The sequence below is a fragment of the Aedes aegypti genome, chromosome 3 (genome assembly GCF_002204515.2).
Source record: "Aedes aegypti strain LVP_AGWG chromosome 3, AaegL5.0 Primary Assembly, whole genome shotgun sequence".
In the NCBI taxonomy this organism is placed as follows: domain Eukaryota; kingdom Metazoa; phylum Arthropoda; class Insecta; order Diptera; family Culicidae; genus Aedes; species Aedes aegypti.
The window spans coordinates 71,459,704-71,487,027 of NC_035109.1; the positions used below are offsets into that span (position 1 = coordinate 71,459,704).

General features: G+C 39.1%; 2 protein-coding genes across 4 annotated transcripts in view; one reads left to right on the top strand and one right to left on the bottom strand.

Moving 5' to 3' along the window:
* Positions 1 to 27,324, bottom strand: part of LOC5574559 (connectin) — a 764,796-nt gene that overhangs the window by 437,336 nt on the left and 300,136 nt on the right. For all 3 annotated transcript variants that reach the window (XM_021849123.1, XM_021849121.1, XM_021849122.1), the window contains one exon: positions 3,462 to 3,519. The gene's annotated coding sequence lies outside the window, so the exon portion shown is untranslated. The remainder of the gene's footprint in view (positions 1 to 3,461; positions 3,520 to 27,324) is intronic.
* Positions 1,052 to 1,555, top strand: LOC110677745. The gene has a single exon (XM_021849015.1). The coding sequence runs from the start codon at positions 1,052 to 1,054 to the stop codon at positions 1,553 to 1,555; it is 504 nt and encodes a 167-aa protein (XP_021704707.1).

Genomic DNA, 27,324 nt, shown 5'->3' on the forward strand with positions numbered 1-27,324 from the left:
ATAGCCTGCGGAAGGTACTTCTCAGCATTCTCCACCCGTGATGAATCAGGCTCATTCATTGTGCGGCTACAGAAGAAGGAAGGTGTCTTGAGTCAACTTGGCGACTCCAATACTGGCGCTCCCCGTCGATTCCACTGGATGCAGCGTCGGCTGGCTAAGAATCTAGAGCTGAATGTTCAATACACTGCCTTCATGGCTGAGTACGTCGCACTTGGCGACTCCCTCAGCGGTTCCGATTCAGTAGACGATGCTGTACAGTTGTGCTCCGGCGTGCAACATATTTTGATATCCACAGGGGTCAAACTTCAAAAATGGTCATCCAACTCACCTGAAGTGCTGGCGTATATTCCGGACAACCTGAAGGACAAACGTTCGATTGTGGCAGTCGACGACATCCAAGGATCTGTCAGCACACTCGGCCTTCTGTGGCATCCTGAATCGGATTCCTTCCGGTTTAACATTCCGGCGTTTTCCATCGATCTCTCCATCCCCATGCGAATCGTGGTGTCAGAGATGTCCAAACTATTCGATCCATTGGGCATACTCGGGCCAGTAATCATCAAGGCGAAAATCTTCGTCCGGCAACTCTGGAAGGCAAATTTAGACTGGGATGATTCGCTTCCCAGAACTTTAAGCGCCAATTGGGAAGTCTACCGGCTTGAATTAGCAAGTCTCGGTTCACTATCCGTCCCTCGCCTAGGGAAGGCGCAAGCATGCAACTGCATGGATTTTGCGATGCCTCCCAACACGATTATAATGGTGCACTAACGGTGTCATCCCGTCTCCTTACCGCCAAATCCCGATTATCTCCTAAACAAATACTCTCAATCTCTCGCCTAGAGCTTTGCTCTGCTGTCCTGTTAAGCAAACTTTTCCAAACCATCGCAGCGAGCCTCAACTTCACCACTAACGCATATTTGTGGTCTGATTCCTCCATCAAACTCTCCACTGGTTGTACATCTCCAAGGTACTCATACTTGCGAGCTCAACAATGCCACTCTGTGGTGGAAGGGCCCACCTTGGTTAGCATCCGATGCGTGAGGTCTTCGAAATGCGACCTACTACACTTGCAGCAGTCAATCGTTCAGTTGAGGACCCCGATCACGCTCTGTTCAACCGCTTCTCGTCGCTGGTGAGACTCATTCGTATAGCTGCTTATTGCCGCCGTTTCGTACGGCACTGTCGGACCAAGATTATTGGAACAGACCTGCAAGTCACACCGTTTCTCACCGCCGATGAACTCCAGCAAACACTAATCGGCCTTGTGAAGGTCGTACAAGAGGACTGCTTCAGACACGAAATCGATACGATCCGGACTGGAAAGCAAGCGGATCTCAAGAAATCACCTCTCAAAACCTTGAATCCATTCATCCAGGATGGTCTACACCGTGTCGGTGGCCGGATGAACCACTCATCTTACTCGTTCACCCGCAAGCATACAATTCTTCTGCCAGAAAAGCACCCCTTGAAGTCACTGCTCATCGAATCGGTGCACAAGCAACTACTCCACGTTGGCCCTCTTGCGATGATCGCACATATCCATGAGCAATTTTGACCTCTGTATCTCCCTAAACTGGCACGGCGGTGTGTCCTGCTTACGCTGCTATCGTGTCCGATACTTGTCGGAACACCGGCAAATGGGTCAACTTCCGAAGGTTCGAGTCACTCCGGCTCATGCGTTCCTCAACACCGGCGTCGATTATTGCGAACCTGTCTGGCTGAAAGTCCCAGTACTCCGAACAAAACCAGTTCCACCGATCAGAGCATAAGTCGCTGTCTTCATCTGCATGGTCACGAAGGCCGTACATCTCGAGCTGGTCAGCGATCTCAGCACCGACACCTTCATCGTTGCGTTGGAAAGATTCGACAACGTCACTAACTTCAAGGGCGCTGCGCTGACTGGGAGCTGCGCGATCTCTGCAAGCATCTCAACAACCAACAGCATCAACAGAAGGTAGCGTCGTTCTGTGCTGAGTCCGCCATTCAGTTCAAGTTCATTCCGCTAATGCACTAACGTTCGGTGGCCTCTGGGAGGCCGCTGTCAAATCCATGAAGTACCACTTCCGAAGAGCCGTTAGCCTGGGAACCCTGTCAAGCGAAGCAATGATTACCGTCCTGTGCGAAATCTAAAGCTGCCTCAATTCGCGGCCGTTGACCACCATCTCCGAGGATCCAAGCGACCTGGACATCCTCACTCCGGGGAACTTCCTGGTTGGGTCTGCGCTGCAATTGATTCCGGAGCCTGACCTCTCCGAAGTTCCCAGCAACCGGCTTTCGCTTTGGCAAGCGATGCAACGAAGGGCCTAGATGTTTTGGAAGGTCTTGTCGACAGACTACCTCCACCAACTGCAACAGCGTACGAAGCACTTCTTCTGGCACCCGAACGTCTTGGTCGGCAGGCTGGTACTCCTGAAGGACGATGACCTGCCGCCGCTCAAATGGAACGTAGGTCGTATCGCATCGGTACACCCCGGCGTGGATGGACTGGTCCGCGTAGTGAAGGTCAGACTTGCATCTGGCGCAGTCTTCGACCGGCCTATCGTGAAGGTCTGTCTGCTTTCCATCAACGATGATGCTCGTTTCGCTTCACTTCTGGCGAAGTGCTCAGCATCCAGAGCAACAGCGCAGCAACCGCTGCCAACCTTAGACTTTAAAATCATTGAATTGTTAGATTATGGTGTACTCGTGAACTATTCTGAATTCAAATGAGATGATTTCATGATGACCGGTTTGTTGCGTCCACCGCAATAGAATACGCGACAAAACCCCAACAGATTTTGTTAACAGTACACTTTGCTCATCTAGACACTCCACACTATCACCCGTGCTTAATTTCACCAAAGAGAACCCTACATCATCCCGCCGATCGTTGAATCGCACTCGATCAGATCGCACGCACAGTATTGCAGTTACTTTCGCACTTCCACCCCACCTGGTTACACGCCGTTGTTAAAATGGGACGAAGTGCAGTTCAGTTTTCCACCGACCGAAAAAACCCACAGTGCAGTGTTCCCCCATTGAACCAGTGATCTATCCTGGATGATGCGTTCCGCTACTGTAGGCGAAAAGACCTGTTGAAGAGGCTTCCCTTGCGTGGATACAGCTATATAAGTGATGTGGGAACATGAGTTATATTTCTTCAAAGCCTCAACGGTATCAAAACGTCACATAGCAAAAATACAACAAGTCATAATCCTATTTACTTCAGAAAATGTTTGCTAATCGTCTTGTTGTTCGCCAAGACTAACAAACTAATTTTTGAACAAGTTTAAAGTCAGCCGACCGAAATCTCTTCTGCCCTTTACCATGAACTTAAAGAACCGTATAATTTCCTCCACATGATTACCCAGCAGGGACGCAATTACAGCTACGAGTACATCCCTTTCCACTTCCATGCTCCCATTCCGGTAAGATAATCCTCCTAAGCTTTCGACAGTCGACAAAATCTGGAAAATACTTACCACTTGTGCTCTAGTAAATGTTCCTGCTGCTGCCAAAGGTCAAATCAAAGTTCACAATCTGTAATTAGAAAAGGGCGAGATACAGGAGAAGCGTTAGTGAAGGGGGAAAATATTATCATGCGCTGAGAAAAGGTAATTTGAAATAAAGAAAAATTGAACATCTGCATTCAATAAAATAAATATTTTTCAAAAAAAATATATATAATTTTTTAAAGTATTGGAAATTTTTCGGAGAAAAATTAAATATATCATTTGAAATATTGGAAGCCGATATCAATATTTATAGTTCTTACTGACATTTTTTATTTGTAATGTTCCCTTTTTGTTTTTCCATTGACGTTTTTTTTATTTCTGAGTAAGATATTTTAAACTTTCAATTGATGTTTTTATAAAATATAATAAATTGTATTTATAAATTTTATAACATTTTGATAAAATTTATCGTTTGCTTGATAAAAACATTTTTTCAGCTTTTCTTTCTTGTATTGCTTGAACTATTTTATTAACTCCTTTTAGAAAAAAACACAGAGTTTTCCTCTTCTTAGAATGCTTGTTAATTAAGCTGCCGTTTGTAAAGTTGGATCCACCGGGTGGCGGACCGGTGAGTATGTTTCCAGTTGTAAAACCTTCGTCAAACAAGTTTACGGCATTGGGCGCCTTTGAAGAGTAGTGTAGTGAAGGGGGCACGGGCGAGTAAAATTGTTCGTTTAATCGAGTGCTTGCTGTGTAAAACGATTTGTGCGTGGCAGTTTGTTTCGGGTTAATGAGGGTCACACGGAAGAAGTTGATTAAGATTTCCGAGAAGTTCTTGGCGCGATAATTGAAGCAGTTGAGCGATGAGATAAAGTTTTCTTCTGGTCGTTTAAACCACAATCAGATTGCTTCAAAGTTTATGTTTCCAGATTTATGCTCACGGAGAAACGCTAGATGAAAATCGCTCTGGTGGATTGTTACGATGAATTTGAAACGATGGTAATCGTTCAATAATTTCCCTTGTCGGTTTCCATCAAGTACGACAAGCGAGCAAAAAATACAACCTACTTTACCGCACAGTGGAGGGTCTTTATACAAAACTCAGACAAAACCTCAAACATTGTACAAAGTTGTACACAACTTTTACACTTGTGCGTATGTTCAGACAAGCGGTTAAATTTAAAAATTAAATTCTTATTTTATCAAGACATTTTTTTAATGTTCTGCCACTGTGCATCGGTATGAATTCTAACGATGATGAGACAATGGGCTCATATGCACATACACGCACATACATCCTTGACGAGAAATGGACCCCCATTCAACCCATGGCCCAGGTGAAGTCAAAACGATTAACGGAATAATCGATACACATTTCATTCATATCGCATGCCACACCCGGCTTCGGATGAAAGTTGAAAGGTTGTATGCCTTTTCAAAAACCCAATGAAATACACATTTTATATTTCACTTTGGTTAGAATCGATTTTTTAGTGCCTTTCACAAAGGTTTCAAAATAAACGGATTTTTTTGTTATTGAGCAATCATTTTAATTGTTTTAACACTGGATTTTATCTAGCTGAAAAGTATATGACCCCGTGAACGATTGGAATAATCGTTTTCCTTTCGAAGTATTTCACTTTGACCAGTCCAGTTGCTTTTTCAATATGTAAACTAAATTAACGGCCTTCTCTAGCCTAGAGGTATCGTCAGTGGCTAATAAGCAAAATCATTCTGCAGGTATCTAGATTTTATACCTGATACGATTTAAGTTTTTCTCGTTCTCTAACTTTCGTATACATATTTCGATTTTTACATGATAAAATCATACAAAAATAGGCTCATGTTAATTACTAAGGAAATGTTCTGAGAGCAGTGCCCTGAGAAAACATGCTCCATGTCATAAGGAACGTAAAACCAATAAGAAGAATCAATGAACGTGAAAATTAAAGTTAAATAACGCGTTCATGGGAATAATCGTTACGCCACGATGATGACTAAATTGAGTTTTCACACCGTGTAATTCAGCGAAATCGAATTTTAATGGAACAAGCAACGTTTTATCAAAGGTTCAGCGATATGAGTGTTTTTATGAAAAACAATTAACAACTGGTCGGGGTTCTGCCAAACCGCACCAAGCGCCATTTTTTTCAAAAACGAGTTATCCGCACAAGAGGATTTAGATTATCATAACCTTTTCACATTACAAATATCGTATAATTTAAACCGTCCCTCGTTGTGTAAATTCATAACTTTTCTCTGGCGGGATATGTGAAACTAAAATTGTATCCAACCAGAGCGAACCATAAACCTTAGCATCTGATTGAAGGTAATTTAGTATTCTGATTTAAAACGACATTTTTTCAAATTCTTCCTAAAACATTGCAAAGTGGTCATTCCGGACAACATAAAGGGTCAACGCCAACGGATTTTAGCATGTAATGTAAGCGAACGGCCATGTATAATAAAATATTGTTTCGGTGGTACTGATGTGTTTTCATTCAAATTTTGTTCAGCCACACCGCACCAAGTACCATTTATATTAAAATCGTGTTTTTGCATGAACAAAAATTATCAACACGCGCTTAACGCTCGCCTTTGCTTTTTATATAATATGTTCATGAAGTGATGCAGGAGCAGTAATGAAATAACTAGACATTTAAATTTGATGTTGTTCGAATAATTTGGTAGCACTTGGTGCGCTTTAGCTGTTCATTAAATGACGTTTTCACCATCAAGCCTATTTGATCAGAGTGCGCAGAAGTTGATTCAAGTTTTTTGCACTCAATTCAACAGTTCGAAATGACCGAGAGGTAGCAATCCATATCACCAATCGAAGGACACGAGTTCGAATCCCGATTAATATTTTTTTCGTTGTCCTTAAAAATTGTCATAAAAATTGATCAACTTTCAGCTTATGTGACTATTTTTAAACAATAGAGCACAAACAGTTACATGCACAGCAGGAATGCCGAATTTCGTGTCATTCCTGGTATCCACTTCACATAAAGAATCATGAACTTGTTCAGCCAAAGTGTACTAAATGCGTCAACTTGGTGCGCTCTGGCAGAACAAATTCATGGTTTTCTTCGATCGTTACATTTTTAACTACATCATTATTGTCTCTTTCGAATCTTTGAGCGCAGTTGGACCTTGATTTAACATAATTTCTGTTAAAATAGATAATCCACCTAGAGAAAGACAGATAGAATACGTTTTGGATGCCTTGTACCAATTTATTGTTCACATAGGTCTCCAACATTATACTGTGGGCCAGTTCTATGGGAAATTACAAATCATTCCCAAGCATAGTACATAAACATTTGTAACATGCATTTCAACATGCATGGCGATGGTACAAAGCATTCGTCTTCTTTTATTTTCTTGTATTGCTGGAAATCATGAAACACATTCAGCCAAACCGAACTGAAAAACACATTCTTCAATTTTTGTTCAGCCAGAGTGCACTATGTGCATTTTAATTTGAAATCAAATCTAATTACATAGAAAATATATAATGATTTTCTTGAATATTCTTCCTTGACTTATTTATTGGACCCTGTTAGTCATTTATGAGCGATAAAATTTTGAAAAGAGTCATTCGCGATCTATTCGCATCAGAGTGGACTTTAATGTTAAATATCTCAAAATAATGGTTTTGGTGCTTGGTGCGGTTTAGCAGAACCCTGACCAACTGGTCATATTGAAGTTTTAATTTTTCCTCATCTTGTTCGGTGGTCAAAGTGCTCTTTAATTATTTTTTTTTAATTAAAAACCTACGTAAATATGCATTTGGATACTTCTATTAAAATCCCATGTAGCACACCAAATATGTAGCTGAACATAAATTCCATAATGCCAGAGTGTTATGGACGGTTTGAAAATTTGAATTTACAGGGCTAAGGCAAAAAAGGTTGAGATACGTTAAATTTTGTCAAAACTCAAATTTCAATAATTTACTTGAAAATGCGTCCAAAAGCATCCGGTGAGAAATTTTGTCTTATTTAATAGAATGGTCCAATTGGACATGGTAACTACTGGCCACTGAAGATTAGATTTCCGAAGAGTAGGGTGTCGGTACCAATGGTTGTAATGCACTAGTAGATTGGACTATGGAAAAAAACGTACATTTTTCGATAAAAACGACATGAGCTATTTTTGGTGGATAGATCGTCTCTAGTTTAGTCAATTTGCCAAATTTAAGCTTTTTATTTTATCAAAAAGTCATATAAATAATTAAGTTTACGCAAAAAAAATGCTCCTTAGCTCTAATAGTTGCCGTTGTGTTTCAGTAGTTGATTAACGGGTGGAAGCAGTTTTTAAATTGGATGTATAAAAATGAAGGAAAGTCCCAGAGAGTTGCTGTTCCGAAAGAAAAATGTTAAACCTATGTATTATTCCCGAACGTCTTCTACTGGAACACTAGCGCAACTACTGGAACACGTGTACCAATAGTGGCTCAAGCGATTTTTTGTTAAAAATATAGTTTTATCGCACTTTTTATATTTTTCCCATATAGTAGAGGATGAAATCTTCCTGTTGACGCTAAAAGATCTCTGTTAAGGCTTTTCGTTATTTTGTTATGATTTTTTATAGCTTAGGTAGTCCACTAATGGCACCGGCAACCTATGTCATAAACTCATATTTTTCGTAGCTGACATTACCTTGATTGATAATTTTCCTATGTACCCCACCCCACAGACGTTCAAACGGTTTGACCAACACTCTGGCTTAGCCCTCAATGTGACAGTTTGTGAAACCGATTTGACGGTTGACGAATGGGTCGGTCAAAATCAAACCAGATTGATTTTGCTTAAACCATCGGTGGGCGGAGCCAAATGCTTGACGAACTGATTGTACTGTCTGTAGGGATATTACACAAACATCGACGTCAGCATGTCAAATTGAAGCTTCGGCGTCCAATGAGCTGCCGTTGTCGATGAGTGGCAAGTCAAAATTCGTAAATTTACGCAGCGTCGATGCCATAGTGATCTCTTTTGAGTTGTTTCTATATATTTCACAAACGTTTCGAACAATCTTTAACCGTTTTATTCAACAAATTCACCAGAGATTTGTTGAATATTCCTCAAGCATTTTTTTCCAGAATTATCTTCAGATAATCCATCATCAGTTTAACCTGTGATTTCATCAAATATTCAAGGAGAAATTCATCCACAGGTTGTACCAGGAGTTCCTACAGGGAGTCCTCTTGAAATACCTTTAAGAATTCTATCAAAATTCCTTCATGGATTTCATCGGTAATTCCTTCATGACTCCACCAGAAATTTAATCAATATTTTGTCCAGTGATTTAACAAGAAATTACTGTGAGGATTCGTTAAGAAATTCTTTCCGAAAGTTCTCCTGGAATTCCTCATGGGTTTCCACCAGAAGCACTCCAAGGGATTCCATCGGGAGTTTCTCAAGGGATTCATTAAAAAGTTCTTCCAGGGATTAAATCGGCAGAACTTCGAAAGTTTCCACCAGAAGTTATTGTGAGGATTCCAGCAGGAATTTCTTTAAAGTGTCCATCAGAAATTCCATCAAAATTTCCTCCAAGGATTCCATCAGTAGTTCCTAAAGGGATCATGAGTTATTCTAGAAAATTAAACATGAACTCGTCCAGGCATTCCATCAGGAGTACTTCTAAAGATTCAATAATGAATTCCACGAAGGATTCGTTCAGGAATACCTCCAGGGAATATCTCTAGAGATTCCATCGGAAGTTCCTCTATAAATTCCAAAGGAAGTTCCTCTAGGGATACCAACGGAATTTCCTCTTCAAATTCCATCAAGAGTTCTTCTGGGAATTTAATCAGATGTTCTTGTAGGGATTCCATCAGAAATTCTTTTAGGGGTTCCATCTGGAATTCATCCAGAGATTTCCTACATCAGAAGTTCCTTCAGGGATTGCAGCTGGAACTCATCGAGGGATTCCATCAGAAGTTTCTGCAGGGATTCCAGCAGGAGTTATTTCAGAGATTCCACCTTGAATTCCTCCATGGATTCAAGCAGGAGTTCTTCTAGAGATTATATCTGGAGTTCCTCGAGAAATCCTGTCAATATTTCTTCTAGGAATATCATAAGGTGTTCAGAAGTTCTATCAGAAATCTTATCAGGAATTCCTCAAGGGATTTCATCAGAAGTTTGTCTATTTCAGAGATTCCATCTGGAATCCCTTCAGAGGTTACTCCATGGATGCCGCCATGATGAACTTCAATGATTCCATAACGAATTTTTTATAAGATTTGCTATATTTCCTATAAAGATTCTACCAGTAATTCCTTCAGAGACTTCACCAGTATTTTTTCGAATTATTTCGCCTGTAATTTTTCGTGAGAGAAGTTTTTTTAAGAATTTCACAAGGAGTTCTGGGTGAACACTGGGAATATCACCAGACTTTCGTTAGAATTTTCACCAGAAAAATCTACCAGAGTTTCGTCAGAAGTTATCCCATAAAATACTTCAAAGGTTTTACTAGGATTTCGCTTCAGGGATATCAAAACCTCCTTCAGAAAATCAGCTGATATTCACTAAGCGGATTAAACAAAACGTTTCTCTGAATGCCTTCTGGTTCAATCGCCAAAGAAGCACCAGGAAGATTTCTGATAAAATGTATTGAGCTATTTCTTGAGAAATTACTGGAGAAATTCCTTAATATATTTCTAGGTTGTTAAAGCAATCCTCGAAAGAGTTTCTGAAGGATTCTCTAAGGTAATTCCTGGTGGATTTCTTGGAAAAATCCTTCAAGAAGTACTAGAAAGAATTGATGGATAAATGCCTTTAGGAATCCTCGGAGAAATTTGTGGTAGACTATTGAAGTATTTTCTGCAAAAATCCCAGGACGAATGCCTCATAGGGTCCCTCAGAGATATAAGGAAGAATCTTTGAAAGAAACACTGGTGAAATTTATAAAAGAATTTTTTGAAGATTCTTTAAAAGAATACCAAAGGATAACCTGAGCGAACCTCTCAAAAAATTGCAAGCGGAATCCTGCAAATTTCTAGTGAAAAAATTCTTGGTGGAATTCCTGGAGAAGCTCTTTGATTAATCCTTGGATAAATTCTGGGATGAAACATTGTAAGATTTCCTGGAGTAAAACTCTGCAGAAAAAATCGGTGATAGATTTTCTGGAGGAATCTGTGGAGAAATGACAAAGGGAATAACTAGATGAATCACAGGAAGATTTTTGATAGGAGCAGTTCCTGGTGAAAATTCTTAGTGATTGTTAGTTAGTTGATTTCTCAAGGAATTTCTAGTGAAATTGCAGGAAATTTTCAGGTTGTATTCCCAAAGAAACAGCAGGAAGATGTTTTGAAAGATCTCTGATAAAAACCCATGGAGCTATTCCTTGAGAAATCCATGGAGAAATCACCAAAGAAATTACTGGATAAATTCCTAAATATATTTCTGGACTTTTAAAGCAATTTCTGAAAGAGTTCCTAAAGGATTCTCTAAGGTAATTCCTGGTGAATTCCTTGGAAAAATCCTTCATGAATACTACAAGGAATTGATGGATAAATTCTTCTATGAATCCTCCTTATGGTAGATTATTGAAGTAATTCCTGCAGAAATCCCAGGACGAATGCCTCGTAGGGTCCCTTCAGAGATACAAGGGAGAATCTTTGAAGCAAACACTGAAAAAAATTATAAGAGAATTTATTGAGGATTCTCTTGAAGAATGCCACAAGATAACCTGTGGGAACATCTCAAAAAATTGCGAGTGGAATCCAGCTCGTGAAATCCTTTATGGTTTTCTGCTGGTATCCTTAGTGGAGTTCTTGGTGAAATTCCTGGAGGAGCTCCATGATTAATCTTTCGTGATTGTGATTCGTGATGTGATTACTAGGTAACGCGTGATGGAAAACTTGGAACCAACACCTAGAAGAATTCTTGAAGGAATCTTTGAAGTAATTGTTATAGCATTCTCTGAAGAAATTTTTGGTGGCAGCCTTGGAGTAACCCCTGAAGAACTGTTGGAGAAATTACTCGAGGCATGTTTTGGATTGATCTTTAAAGGAATCAGTGGAAGAAATCATCAATAATCTGTTGAGAAAATTTTGAAAGAATCTTTGGTAGAATACCACCTGAATGATGACCCATAACGCGGGTAGATCACCTTTTCGTGGTGCGTTATGGGGTGAAGATCCACAAGTGAACCCTAGTCCTGACTGCTTCAAACGAAGAGAACAAGATATTATACCGTTTTGATTCGTATTACGGACACTTAAAGCCTCAGTGAGTATAACTCATCAATTAGCTTATAAAATAAACCATTCTGTATGATTCCTACACGTTATAAAGCCTTCAAAACACTTAATTTTCAAATGGTGGGTGAATAGTTTAATTCCATAGTATGAATAATTTTAAATAGATAAAAATTGCGGACATTTTATGATTCTTATTCTGGACGCTTCCTCACTTTTGCCTCATAATCCGGACACTTTGATTCAAATACCGGACAGCTCATGGAAATCATAAATAAAAAACTTAAATCATCAATTGAAATTGACAAACCACTATAAAGACGTCTAAGGCAGTTGGGCATGATAAACTTTGACACATATATACAGAAAATATTTACTAAAATAAACCTCGAAAATAAGAACTTTTGAAGAGCAAAAACTGAAACATTTCGATTGGAATGTTTCCGATACAAAGAAGAGTGTCTGGCATTTGAGGCTGTCCGTAATATAAATCAAAACGGTAGTAATCAAAGGAACATTGTTTAGTCCTTGTTACATTTTTAAAACTTGTTGAAAGTGACCGAATTCTTTTATCACTTCTCAATAGAGCAATTCCACCGAACATGACGATTTTTTTTTTGAATCACCTGAAAATTTGCATACAGATTCTTTATGACCAAAAATGCCATTTTGCACCTTCAGGCCGCCATTTTGAACCTCGCCTTATTTTTGAGAAGGGCGTATCGGAAAATGCATAGCAAATCTTTAAAAAACTGTAACTCGAAAACGGTTTGTCCGATCGATTTGAGATCTTCTACAAAGTTGTAAGTATTGCTTAGGACTGTATGGAGAAAAATATGCACGGTAAAAAAAGTTACAGATTATTTTTTATTTCAAAAACAAAATTTTAAAATCGATTTTCTCCAGAAACGCAGTTTTGATTTTTTTTATTTTTGGATATGTTTTAGGGGACAACTTATGTGATTTATTGCACAATGTTTCAAAATGGAAGAATTAAAAAGTTATGATTTTTAAAAAAAATACAGATTTTGGAAAAAAAATCGAAATAGAGGAAAACAATATTTTTTTATGTGATTATTTGAAAGTACAGAAAAATTGTAATGGAAAAGTACTTAGTTAAATTTTTTCTAGGTTGCATCAATTTCGAGATATACTCATATTTATATAAAATTTTCAAATAAAAAAGTAAAATAGGCCCTTTTCGAACATATTTCGTGTTTCTCCATTCCAGAAATGTTTTATTTTGATTGAGTGAATCGTAGCTGAATTGTTTATTTGTTTGATCAAAACCTATATACTAAAGTATTTAAAAAAATATGCACGGTAAAAAAATATAAACGAAATTTTCAAATGAAAATTTGAAGTTCATTGTTCTTAAAAACCGCAACATTGATGTTTTTAATTTTTGGATATGTTTTGCAGCATATTGATTGTTATTTCTTGCACAATGCCCCAAAACGGAAAATTTTTGGATAAAAAATAAATTATTTAAAAAATAAATAAAACGAATTTATGTAAAACGATATTTTTGGTGCGTTTTTTTTAATACAGAAAAATAACTATATGTTTTAAAATATGAAAAATTTCTATCGTTCCTGGTGATACCGTCTTTAGAAAATTTATCTCTAATTTGTGCAATCATTTCATCAAACTCGTCAATCTTATCTCTGTCCATTTAATCAATTGTATTTAACTTGAATATTTCTCTTCTTATTTTTTCTATTAACTTCTTCATATTTTCGCTTTACATAATTTATTGAATTCATTTTTTACGATCAATTGGAGACGTTAAAATACTGGAAATTGATTTGTTAAAAATTTCAATATTTACACTTTGTGAACATTCACTTAGGGGGGCCCAGATAGCCGTAGCGGTAAACGCGCAGCTATTCAGCATGACCATGCTGAGGGTCGTGGGATCGAATCCCTCTGGTCGAGGATCTTTTCGTAAAGGAAATTTTCTCGATTCCCAGGGCATAGAGTATCTTCGTACCTGCCACACGATATACACATGCAAAAATGGTCAATCGGCAAAGAAAAGCTCTCAGTTAATAACTGTGGAAGTGCTCATAAGAACACTAATCTGAGAAGCAGGCTTTGTCCCAGTCGGGACGTAACGCCAGAAAGATGAAGAAGAAGAAGAAGAAGAACATTCACTTATTTCAGAATCAGTCGTATTGACCAAGGTCATTGACGGTACAGTTACCAAAGACTCCTGACTTGGAACATTCATTTCAGTATCAGAAGTTACATGTTCATCACTGCTCGATGAATCATCGCTACTAGATAGTTGAGTACAATTAGACAGTTTTAAACGACAAGAATCACAAATTTTAAGCTTACTATTTAATTTATTCTGTTCAGCAAATCCCAACAAAACCAATTTCTGAATATTATCTTCCGTAAGATTTCTACAATGTTTAGAACACTTTAATACATCTTGAACAGATATAACTTATTACGAAAAAATGATATTTGTACAGCTTCACGCACAACAAAAATAAATACCTCTGTAAAACGCCTCCTTAATCCACAATATAATGCTGTATCTTCTTTCGTAGCACGTCAATTTCACAGGCAAATAAACGTCACCTACAATCACTGAACAATCACTGTTGATACAACACTAATGCTCTCACGGTTTCAGACATACCTTATATACTACATAGGTACTTCAAACCACGAAGTTTTTGCAGCGCATTTTTTTCAATGATGATTGCTACAGTGATAAAACTCGACAACATAGCGCATTATTTTTGTACCCATGAAGTACGTTTAAAAAAAGCATCGTTTTTGTTTTATTCATTTACCATGTCCAAATGTATGGGTATGGGAAAAACGTGTTTGTTCATCATACCTACTAACACAGACAAAAGTGATGAAAACATGATGTGGAGTAGGGTTTTCAATCCCGGGAACATTTCCCGGGAAATGAGATTTCCCGGGATTCCCGTTTCCCGGGAAATGATTTTCTGTTTCCCGGGATTCCCGTGTTTCCCGGGAAGATCTGTCTCAATGAAGAATGGAGTATCGATATTCAAGTAAACTATCGCACAATTTACATCTCTTATCATACCAACAAATGTCCTCACTAGATTACTAATTATATTTTGATGTTTATTGGTGTTTTTTTTTGTAATCGAATAGTTAATTATGAATGCATATATTTTTGACGATATGTTTTTCCAAGAAAGTTCATATGCAATACAATATAAAGGAACATTCGAGGGATTTATTCTATGATTTAAGTAGGTTTATATACTTTTTATGAGTTCTATATTTTTAATGCTTTCTATACGAGCTCGGACCTCATTGATCCATCTCGCTTACGGGTTTTATTAAATGTAACAGACAATTTTTAACGAAACACTCTAGTTGGTTTTTATTATAGTGTTCGAAATGATTGATTAAGGGGTCTATTTTATAAGTCGAGTCGAAAACGACTCGACTGGAGTCACTGTCGACCAATAATTTAGATCAACACGACTTTGTCACTCGAATTATTCGACAGTTGTCCACTCTATGTGACAGGATTAATATGGTAGTCAATGGGTGACTTCTGAAATTCGAATGCCTTCTGTGTTCGACAGTGACTGCAGACGAGTCACATAAAATGGTTCGATTTACAAAATAGACTCCTAAATGTTGACAAGTATTATTTGAATTTAAGATGATTTGTCTAGCATGACCTGATGAAGGCTTCGACTATCAAAAAACGAAACCAACGGATATTTTTGGAGAAACTCACAAATAAGAGAAATAATCGTGGCAATTTACTGTTCTAAAATATAATATACATTAAATATAAAAAGGGACGAATGACCTTCGGGTTAAAGTCCCTTTCAAATCAAATAACAACGACAACATTAAATATAAAAAAAATCATAGAACTCCATCAAATTAGCTTAATTTACAGGTTTTTAAGGTTTTCCCGGGATCCCGGGAATTCCCGGGAAATGACAATTTTATTTCCCGTTTCCCGGGAAACCAAATCCCGGGAAAATTGAAAACTCTAATGTGGAGCCTGTTTAGTAGAATGCCTGTAAATATACAAAAAGATGAGTAGTACTGTTCCTTTTAATTCTACTATTGTATCCTTCGACAGATACGCGTATTTCAACCTCAACTGTAAAGCCGTCTTCAGTGTTGTGTACTTGACTTGACTTGGTTTGTGTTGTTGAAATCAACATAAAATTTTCCGGAATGGAGAAACACGAAATATGTTTGAAAAGGGCCTATTTTTCTTTTTTTATTTGAAAATTTTATATAAGTTTGAGTATATCTCGAAATTGATGCAAACTAGAAAAATTTTACTTAAGTACTCTTCCAATGCATTTTCTGTACTATCAAATAAACACATAAAAAATATTGCTTTCCTTTATTTCGATTTTTTTTTCAAAATTTGTAATATTTAATAAAATTATAACTTTTTTGTCCATAATTCTTCCATTATGAAACATTGTGCAATAAATCACATAAGTTGTCCCCTAAAACATATCCAAAAATAATAAAAATCACAGATGCATTTTCATAGAAAATCGATTTTAATTTTTTTTATTAAAAATATCTGTCATTATTTTTACCGAGCATATTTTTTCCAAATAGTCCTGAACAATACAATACAATACAATACAACAACCGCAAAATATATCCAAAAATTAAAAACATCAATGTTGCGGTTTTTAAGAACTATTAGCTTCAAATTTTCATTTGAAAATATCGTTTATATTTTTTACCGTGCATTTTTTTTCAATACTTAAGCATAAATGTTTTGATCAAACGATAAACGATTTAGCTACGATTCGCTCAATCAAAATAAGTTTTTTTCTGGAATGGAGAAACACGAAATATGCTTGAAAAGGGCCTATTTTACTTTTTTTATTTGAAAATTTTATATAAATATGAGTATATCTCGAAATTGATGCAACCTAGAAAAAAATTACTTAAGTACTTTTCGATTGCAATTTTTCTGTACTTTCAAAAAATCACATAAAAAAATATTGTTTTCCTCTATTTCGATTTTTTTTTTCAAAATCTGTCATTTTTTAAAAAATCATAATTTTTTCCATAATTCTTCCATATTGAAACATTGTGCAATAAATCGCATAAGTTGTCCCCTAAAACATATCCAAAAATAAAAAAAAAATCAAAACTGCGTTTCTGGAGAAAATCGATTTTAAAATTTTGTTCTTGAAATAAAAAATAATCTGTAACTTATTTTACCGTGCATATTTTTCTTCATATAGTCCTAAGCAATACATACAACTTTGTAAAAGATCTCAAATTGATCGGACAAATCGGTCCGTTTTCGAGTTACAGTTTTTTAAAGATTTGCCATGCATTTTCCGATACGCCCTTCTCAAAAATAAGGCGAGGTTCAAAATGGCGGTCTGAAAGTGCATAATGGCATTTTTGGTCATAAAGAATCTGTATGCAAATTCTCAGGCGATTCAAAAATTACAAAATTAATCGGGTTTGCGAAACGGCGTGGAATCGCTCAATAGTGACAAAAAAAACACGACATGAACTAAACAAAGGACACTGGATATACTACAATAGATCAAATATTAGTCGCAGTAGTTTATGTTCCGAACAGAAAAAAAGCATGAATGATTTCCCCCGGAGTGATTTCAGGTTGAATCAGTGGATAAATTCCTAGAGAAATTATTGATATTATTGATAAAAATTCCTAGCCATTTGCAAATCGATGACTGCTTAGAACAATCCCAGGCAGAGAACGCTCATTATTTCAGAGTTTTGAATTAAGAATTCCACATCAATATCTATTTTTTCCAGTACTTAAATTTTGAAAGTTCTACGATTATTACCAAAAAATCGTAGAAATATTCTCCCCTACAGCCACAGAATTTAAAAAAATATTAATCACATTTTCACTAGACTCACCGAGATCATTCAAAACGTGCGTAGAAATATTGTATTGCTGTAACGAACTTTGACAGTCGGTCAAACGGTTGCATAAACATAAATCAGTTTGACTACCTAGGGAGCGGAGTCAATGTGAGTCAAACCTTCTGAGCGTCTGTGAGCATTATACATGAGTATATATTTAAAACGGATGCCATGACCTAATTTTGCTGTAGAAATTACCATTTCCGCAAAACGATTCTGATAAAGTGAACATTTGTGTTCTATATGGTCGGGGTTCTGCTGAACCGCACCAAGTGCCATTTTTTCCTAAATTGAGTTTTTTACACCAGAGGACTCATATAACCAAAATCTTTCCACCATAAAAATATCGAGTCATTTGAATAGTCCCTTGTAATCTTAGATCACAATTTTTCTCTGGAAGGACATGTAAAACAGTAATTTTGTTCAGCCAGAGTGAACCATAAACCAACGCACGCCATCAGAGGGAATTCGTTTTTCTAATATAAAGCAAATTTTTTTCAATTTTTCTCTATATCCTTACAATTTATGCATTCCAAGCAACTCATAGAAACAGAGGCCGGTGATATTGGGCAGCAATTGATTAATTTAAATTAAATATTGCTTCGGCACCGTTTATCTAGTTTCTTTGAAATTTTATCCAGCCACACCGCACCAAGTACTGTTTATCTGAAAATCACATTTTGACATGATGTAAAGACATTGACATGAAATAAATACTTACATTTGCTTGTTATATAATGTATAAATTGATTCACACAGGAGCCGTAATGAAATAAGGATTTAATTTCATGTGATACTGTATGAACAACTGAGGTGGACTTGGTGCGCTTTAGCTGTTCAAAAAATAGCGTTATTGCCATCAAACCCCGTCAGACAGAGTGCGCTTGACTTGCTCCAAGTTTATCATCCCTCACTCAAGAAGTGAAGATAACATAGCGTTAGCGAACTAGATTACCACTCAGAAGTCACAAGTTCGAATCCCGATGAAACTTTTTTCTGTTGTTCTATTCGATGGTAATGGAAATCAATGTTCTATTCGATGGTAATGGAAATCAATTCAAATTCTGTGATTATTTTGACATCGGCAGATTAATGTACAGTAGAAATGATGGCCATTTCTGGTGTAGACTTCACGCTTTAAACTGTGAACTTGTTCAGCAAAAGTGCATCAAATGGGAGCAACTTGGTGCGCTTTGGCAGAGCAAATTCATGGTTTTGTACGATCATCACCATTTTGAACACATTACTATTGTCTTGTTAGAATCTATGTATGAACGAACGCGTGAGGACCTTGAATCAATACATATTAATAAGTTTTATGAAAATGGATAACTCGCTTATTCAAAGATATATTATGGAAAGCGTAAGAGAGCCGTTGCATTAATTGTTCACATAGATACACAACGCAAAAACATTTCCAGACCTTTGAATAACAACGAATTCTTCCCAATCACAGTACATAAGCATTTGTGACATGGATTCCAACATGCATAGTGATGATAAACATCATTTGATTTCAATTTTACTCGTGTTGTTGAAAACTACGAAACACATATAACCATACTGAACCAAGAACCATTTTTTTTTGGTTCAGCCAGAGTGAACTGAGTGCACCATATGTTTAAATAAAATCCAATAACATCGATAATTTATGATAATTTACTTGTATGTTTCATCTCGGGTTACTTATTGGACACTGTCAATCGCATGTAAGCGATAAAAAATTCAAATTAATCGTCCGCGATCAACTAGTACACGATAAAAATTGAGAGTCAAATATCTCAGAATAAAGTTTTTGGCACTTGGTGCGGTTTAGCAGAACCACGACCATATCTAAGTAGCTATTTGCAAGACTTCAAGTCTCGCTAATGCCCCTGTGATAGTTTCCGAGTGCCCTATGAGATGTCCTCAATATTAGGGTGCGGCTTATTTTTCAAAAGTTCTCAAAGGCCAAAATTCGTGTGCGCTTCTGAAATAAAATCACATAAAATGGGAAACCTCAAATTTTGAGCCTAAAATATTAAGATTTAGAGGTGGTGCAAGCCTTCCTTAGCCGAGTGGTTAGAGTCCGTGGCTAGAAAGCAAAGCCATGCTGAAGGTGTCCGGGTTCGATTCCCGGTCGGTCCAGGATCTTTTCGTTATGGAAATTTCTTTGACTTCCCTGGGAATATAGTATCATCGTACCTGCCACACGATATACGAATGAAAAAATGGCAACTTTGGCAAAAAAAAGCTCTCAGATAATAATTGTGAAAGTGCTCATAAGAACATTACGCTGCACACGCTTTTGCTAGTCTAGCAAGCATAATGGAATCTTCGTTAATCGAAGAATAAGTATATGGGCAAATGAAAGTTCTCGTCTAGATTAAAACCGAACGATAAGATTGCACCTTTACAATAACAGTTGCCCTTCTGCCATTCAAACCGAAAAAGAATTCTGGGTCGATGAAATTTGAACAGTTCCTCATGACAAAACTGCATTACGTACATTCTGACAGCTGTCGTTCAACATTCCTTGATCGAAATCTGCAACCACCCGCGCCATCCAGCAAGAGCAAAGGTAGAAAGGTGTTCAATTTCCACCCCCGATGATGGTCCTCCATTCGTTTCTCATCAAATGTGTGGCTCACACAGTTCCATAAACACACCTTTTATTTTACGGAGCCATAAAGTGCAGAAAACTGAAGTGGATTGTAATTTTGTTTGAATGTGAAGGCATTGTCAGAGAGTATAGGACGCATTCAATTCAAAAGAATGGTTCTGGATGCTCGGTTTGCCGTGCCCATCAGATATCGGAGCTCCCAGGCAGGCAGCCGAGGGTCTGTCAGTCAGCCAGTCAGTCAGTCAAGCTCTTGAACGAACGATCGTCCTGGTAGGGATCTGTTTGTGTAAGCAGCATGAGATGATGAGTTCATCCATCCGTCTATCTCTGTCAGTCATTCCGCGACCGCGTGTAAAGTGAAAATGCGAAAAAAGAATGTGATAATTATTATCGAATTTTTGATCTAAAGAACTGCGAGAGAGGATAGGAAGAAGAAGAGGATACTGTTCTAGTTATGATGTGATATTTTTTCTTATGTATATTTTTATTAGTATCATTTCAAACATCACATTTGTTTCTTATTTTAGGTGTTCTGTGTTAGGCAACATTGTCATCTTAATTTGGTAAAACGTACTCACTTGGACGAAGTCTGCTTCTCAGCTTAGTGTTCTTATGAGCATTTCCATAGTTATTTACTGAGAGCTTTCTTTGACAAACTTGCCATTTTAGAAATCGTATTTCGTGTGGCAGGTACGATGATACTCTATGCCCAGGGAAGTCAAGGAAATTTCCTTTAAGAAATGATCCTGGACCGACCGCGAATCGAACCAAGACACCTTCAGCATGGCTTTGCTTTCTAGCCACGGACTCTAAACACTCGGCTAAGGAAGGCCCCAATAGAGAAATAGTGTAGGTGTTAAGACAACCGGCACTCAAGTAGCAAAAATATTTGAAGATGTTTATAGTGTTTATACCATTACACCTATATTAACTATATAATGTTCTGACAAATTCAAATTTTGGCTTCGAATCCGCAGCTTAACGCAAATGAGTCCAAATTTTGATTCGCTGTGAATTTTGAACCAAACATCGCATTGAACCACAAATGGTCATACATCCGTCCATATCACACTAATGATCATGAATTTCACCCTCAGCAATTTGATTTGTACAATCCACCCACACGATATGATGTAATTACGGAAAATGCCGGTTTCGGTTGCAGCACCGGTTAGCAGGTTTGCACTGCACTCTTCTAGGGGACCACCCCGGTCGAGGGCAGCAAAAACAGAGGAAAAATTAAACAACCACTCACTCGATATGACCACCGCATACGCCCTCATTCAGAGTACGTTCCCTGTCATTAGTCGTCGCTTTGGCTCTGACCGCACAGTGGTCAAAATTTAAGCAAAATCATGGCAATATATTAAACAATAGGAAACAATGAGTTATCGACAGGTAAAAAAATGTTTAAACACAAATTTGCATGGAGAAGTAGTAAATTTTTAAAACAAATAATGATTATTTTTCCTTAACTCTTTAACACCAGCTTAATTATTTTTACTCAAAAAATTATTAATATCACGATAACTTTTTTTTATGTTTGTACCATTTTTTCACAAGTTCTCAATAACCTTTTCTATTTTCAGAATTTGTAACAATTGACCATCAGACATCTGGTTTTGCAAATATTTTGGGGTAACGGCACTTAACATATAAAATTTTAATAGCCGCCAATTCATGTTTTCAGTCAATTTAAAAAAAAAAAAACTATAATAATAATAAAAATAATATGGGCTATATAATTAAAGAAAGGTTTCTGCAGAAATCAAACAAATCGAATGAGCTGCCTTCAATCAATCTAAAAATGATAATGTTATTTATTTTAAGTGTTCAATATATTTTTCGGAATGGTTTCAGAAGCATAAAAGCTCATTTCTCAAAAACGGTTGCACTAATTTGTTTCATTTTTAAACAATAGACTTTCATCAAAGTATTACTCTGAAAAGCGAATAACCAAACAAGAGAAAACGTCTGTAGTCTGAGATATTTACATGGGTTATGGCTACGCTTCAACCCTCAAACAATTTTGGAATATCTTCGAAACAATGATCAAAATCGACCATGAAAAATAATAAAATTGCTGTTTTGTCAGCTTTTCCAAGCATCGGACCTCTGTGCGTCGGTGGCGGTGGCGGCGGTTCGTCCACAGCTTGGGAACGGCACAATTACTGAGCGATTATTTTCCTATCAGTTATGCATGGGCGAAGTGGTCCGTACCGAATACCTACCACTCACAATGCACCCCTTCCTCGTATGGGTCAGTCGTCCGATATAAATAGATAGGTCCTCGTACCCACAAAAGAGGCGTAATTCAAAAAGTCAAAACACGCACGCAATCCATTCTTCAGCCGGTTGGGTTGAGGACGACGGTACCTCTGCCATACAAGGGTGCCAGGTTGGATGATTCCAATCGGAAGACATTTGGATGACGGTTGGTAAATGGCTGGGCATGGCGTACCATTGGTACCTCGCGTACCTGAAGGAATAAAATAGACCCCTTTGTGCGGTCCTTAGCATCTTGCCCAGCAACTCCTATCCCTACCTCCTCGCGGTACTGGCCGGGGTACGAGTAACCTTAGGGAAGATCGGGTAACCAACCCCCGGTGGGAACTTTGGTCGTATGCTGACAGGGAAGGGGGGGTTTGCTTTTGCTTTTGCTTCTGCAAACCTTGAGCGTCTGTACTCCATGTTAGGAGCGGCTCACAACAGCGTCTGTTCCCCATGTCAGGGGCGGCTGATCATCGTCCGAGTGCCAGAGAAGGACTCTAAGCTAAACTGCGCACTATGGTCCTCCGAACATTTAGGGGGAATGGTCCTCCGGAAATCTAGGGGGTTGGTGTCAGGCCCTGCAAGCCAGCCGTAAAAAAATCAAGCAACGAATAATCAACGAGAGAATACGAACCGGGACAATCGGCGAAGACCACAGCGACGTAAAGGGACTAGCGATTGGAAGCTCGGTACGTGGAACTGTAAATCTCTCAACTTCATCGGGAGCACACGCATACTCGCCGACGTGCTGAAGGACCGTGGATTCGGCATCGTAGCGTTGCAGGAAGTGTGTTGGAAGGGATCAATGGTGCGAACGTTTAGAGGTAACCATACCATCTACCAGAGCTGCGGCAATACACATGAGCTGGGAACAGCTTTTATAGTGATGGGTGATATGCAGAGGCGCGTGATCGGGTGGTGGCCGATCAATGAGAGAATGTGCAAGTTGAGGATCAAAGGCCGGTTCTTCAACTTCAGCATAATAAACGTGCACAGCCCTCACTCCGGAAGCACTGATGATGATAAAGACGCTTTTTACGCATAGCTCGAACGCGAGTCCGACAGCTACCCAAACCATGACGTCAATTTCATCATAGGAGATCTAAACGCTCAGGTTGGCAAGGAGGAGGAGTTCTAACCATCGGCTGACGAACGAAAACGGCTTACGACTAATTTATTTTGCCGGCTTTAAGAATATGGCCATTCGTAGCATCTACTTCCAGCACAACCTGCCATACCGAAACACCTGGAGATCACCACAGCAGACAGAATCGCAAATCGACCACGTTCTGATTGATGGTCGGCACTTCTCCGACATTATCGACGTCAGGACCTATCGTGGCGCTAACATCGACTCTGACCACTATCTGGTGATGGTCAAACTGCGCCCAAAACTCTCCGTCGTTAACAACGTACGGTACCGACGGCCGCCCCGGTATGACCTAGAGCGGCTCAAGCAACCGGATGTCGCAGCGGCATACGCGCAGCAACTCGAGGCTGCATTACCGGAAGAGGGTGAGCTGGACGAAGCCCTCTTGAGGACTGCTGGAGAACAGTAAAAGCAGCCATCAACGATGCAGCTGAGAGCAACGTCGGGTACGTGGGACGGAGTCGACGGAACGATTGGTTCGACGAGGAGTGCCAGGAGGTTTTGGAGGAGAAGAATGCAGCGCGGGCGGTCATGCTGCAGCAAGGGACCCGGCAGAACGTGGAACGCTATAAACGGAAACGGCAACAGCAGACCCGCCTCTTTCGGGAGAAAAAACGCCGCCTGGAGGAGACGGAGTGCGAGGAGATGGAACAGCTGTGCCGGTCTCAGGAAACGCGTAGGTTCTATCAGAAGCTCAACGCATCCCGCAACGGCTTCGTGCCGCGAGCCGAGATGTGCAGGGATAAGGATGGGAGCATTCTGACGGACGAGCGTGAGCCGATCGAAAGGTGGAAGCAGCACTTCGACGAGCACCTGAATGGTGCTGAGAGCACAGGCAATGAAGGACGGGACAACGGAGGAAATGCCTTCGTCAGTACTGCGGAAGGTGAAAACCAACCAGCCCCCACTTTGAGGGAGGTTAAGAATGCCATTCACCAGCTCAAGAACAATAAAGCTGCTAGTAAGGATGGTATCGGAGCTGAACTCATAAAGATGGATCCGGAAAGGCTAGCCATTTGTCTGCACCGGCTGATAGGCACAATCTGGGAAACAGAACAGCTACCGGAGGAGTGGAAGGAAGGGGTAATCTGCCCCATCTACAAGAAAGGCGACAAGTTAGACTGTGAGAACTTTCGAGCGATCACCATTCTAAATGCGGCCTACAAAGTACTATCCCAGATCATCTTCCGTCGTTTGTCACCCGTAGTAAACGAGTTCGTGGGAAGTTATCAAGCCGGCTTCGTTGACGGCCGATCGACAACGGACCAGATCTTTACTGTACGGCAAATCCTCCAAAAATGTCGTGAATACCAGGACCCAACGCATCACCTTTTCATCGATTTCAAGGCGGCATACGACAGTATCGACCGCGTAGAGCTATGGAAAATCATGGACGAGAACAGCTTTCCCGGGAAGCTCACGAGACTGATAAGAGCGACGATGGAAGGTGTGCAAAATTGTGTGAAGGTTTCAGGCGAACACTCCAGTTCGTTTGGATCCCACCGGGGACTACGACAAGGTGATGGACTTTCGTGCCTATTGTTCAATATTGCGCTAGAAGGTGTTATGCGGAGAGCCGGGCTTAACAGCCGGGGTACGATTTTTACGAGATCCAGTCAATTTGTTTGCATCGCGGATGATATGGACATCGTCGGCCGAACATTTGAAAAGGTGGCAGACCTGTACACCCGCCTGAAACGCGAGGCAGCAAAAGTTGGACTGGTGGTGAATGCGGCCAAGACAAAGTACATGCTAGCTGGTGGGGCCGAGCGCGACAGGACTCGCCTAGGTAGCAGTGTTACGATAGACGGGGATACGTTCGAGGTGGTCGACGAGTTCGTCTACCTTGGATCCTTGCTGACGGCTGACAATAACGTTAGCCGTGAAATACGGAGGCGCATCATCAGTGGAAGTCGGGCCTACTATGGCCTCCAGAAGAAGCTGCGGTCAAAAAAGATTCACGCCCGCACCAAATGTACCATGTACAAAACGCTCATAAGGCCGGTAGTCCTCTACGGGCATGAAACGTGGACGATGCTCGAGGAGAACCTGCAAGCACTTGGAGTCTTCGAACGTCGGGTGCTTAGGACGATCTTTGGCGGTGTGCAGGAGAACGGTGTGTGGCGGCGAAGGATGAACCACGAGCTCGCCCAACTCTACGGCGAACCCAGTATCCAGAAGGTGGCCGAAGCTGGAAGGATACGATGGGCAGGGCATGTTGCAAGAATGCCGGACAGCAACCCTGCAAAGATGGTGTTCGCTTCGGATCCGGTTGGTACAAGAAGGCGTGGAGCGCAGCGAGCTAGGTGGGCGGATCAAGTGCGTATCGATTTGGCGAGCGTGGGGCAGAACCGAGGATGGAGAGATGCGGCCACGAACCGAGTATTGTGGCGTGAAATTGTTGATTCAGTGTTATCTGTGTAGATGTTAACTAAATAAATGAATGAACATTTGGATGACGGAAGATATTTAGAAGACGTTGAAACTGACTTTATGTTCAGGATTCACACGGACACCCATAACGCTATATCGAATCACAAATCAGACTTTGCTAAAACAATGAAATGAATAGTTCTCTTTAGGTTTGGTTAGATAACTTTATTAGTAGCATATTAAACATTGCTTTCATCTTGCACGGTTTATGTTGCTGAGCTGGCAGCAATCAACCCGCCGACCACTTCTTCATCTTCTCGGATAGTCTCAGTTCTATTGAGGCACTCCGATCGATGAAACCCGTAAAGCATGCATCTTACTTTCTTACAAAAATAAAAGAGAGCAGATGTGGTCGAAAGATCATATAAGATTACCTTTGTATGGGTTTCTTCACATTGCCTAATTTATGGCATTGAGAAGGCGGACTCTCTCGCAAAGGTGGGCGCTAAGGAAGGTGAGATTTATGATAGACGAATTTAACACGATGAATTTTTTATTTAGTATCGTAAAACGGGGTAACTTTGATAGTTTTTTCGAAGAAAACTTGAATATTTATGCATGCTGTTTCAAAGAATTATAATTTATATTTTTAAAATAAGTACTGGCATCCTAGCTATCGATTAAAGTCGATAGATTGCAAAAGGATTTATTTTGAATGGATATATAATTTTTCATTTAATCGAAAGTTGGTTTTCTGTTTTTGGGTAACTTTGATAATGGACAACAAAATTGAATGAATAACAAACATTTGTAGGGCATTGCATACCTCAAGGCGTTTAACGTTATATGGAAATTTTTGACTTAGATTACAAAAATGGTCCCAGCTTGTGAAAATGCTTTTCGCTAAGAGATTTGAGACCGTATTCACGTTCTTTGATAACTAGGCTATCAAAGATAAGTGGCCAACTATTCAAAACTACATCAAACAGTGATCGTAGAACAGATTGTTTGTAAGCGTTTCGAAAATGCTAAAATTGTGTCAATTTTTAATATTCGTATAAAACATTGCTTCCCAAACTTATTCGACTTTCGCCCCCTTGAGACCAATAGTTATCTGAAATCGCCCCCCTGATATGTGAATTCAATATTTTAATTTAATTTAATTTAATTCAATATGTACAATTTAAAATATTTTTTTTGAATGTCGACAACCCCCAATTGATAGGAATAATTTACTGGACTGCAATTTATAAAAGCAATTTTCACAATATTTTGCGTGCATTACAGGCTACTGAATCGGTTTTCGATACAAGTTCGGCCCAGTTTAAACAATTTTAATGTAATATATGCAAATGCGCCAACTTGTGGCGTAGTTAGG

What these genes read in the sequence shown, in the direction of transcription:
- LOC110677745 (XM_021849015.1), top strand. Translation starts at nt 1,052, where the DNA reads ATGCGACCTACTACACTTGCAGCAGTCAATCGTTCAGTTGAGGACCCC.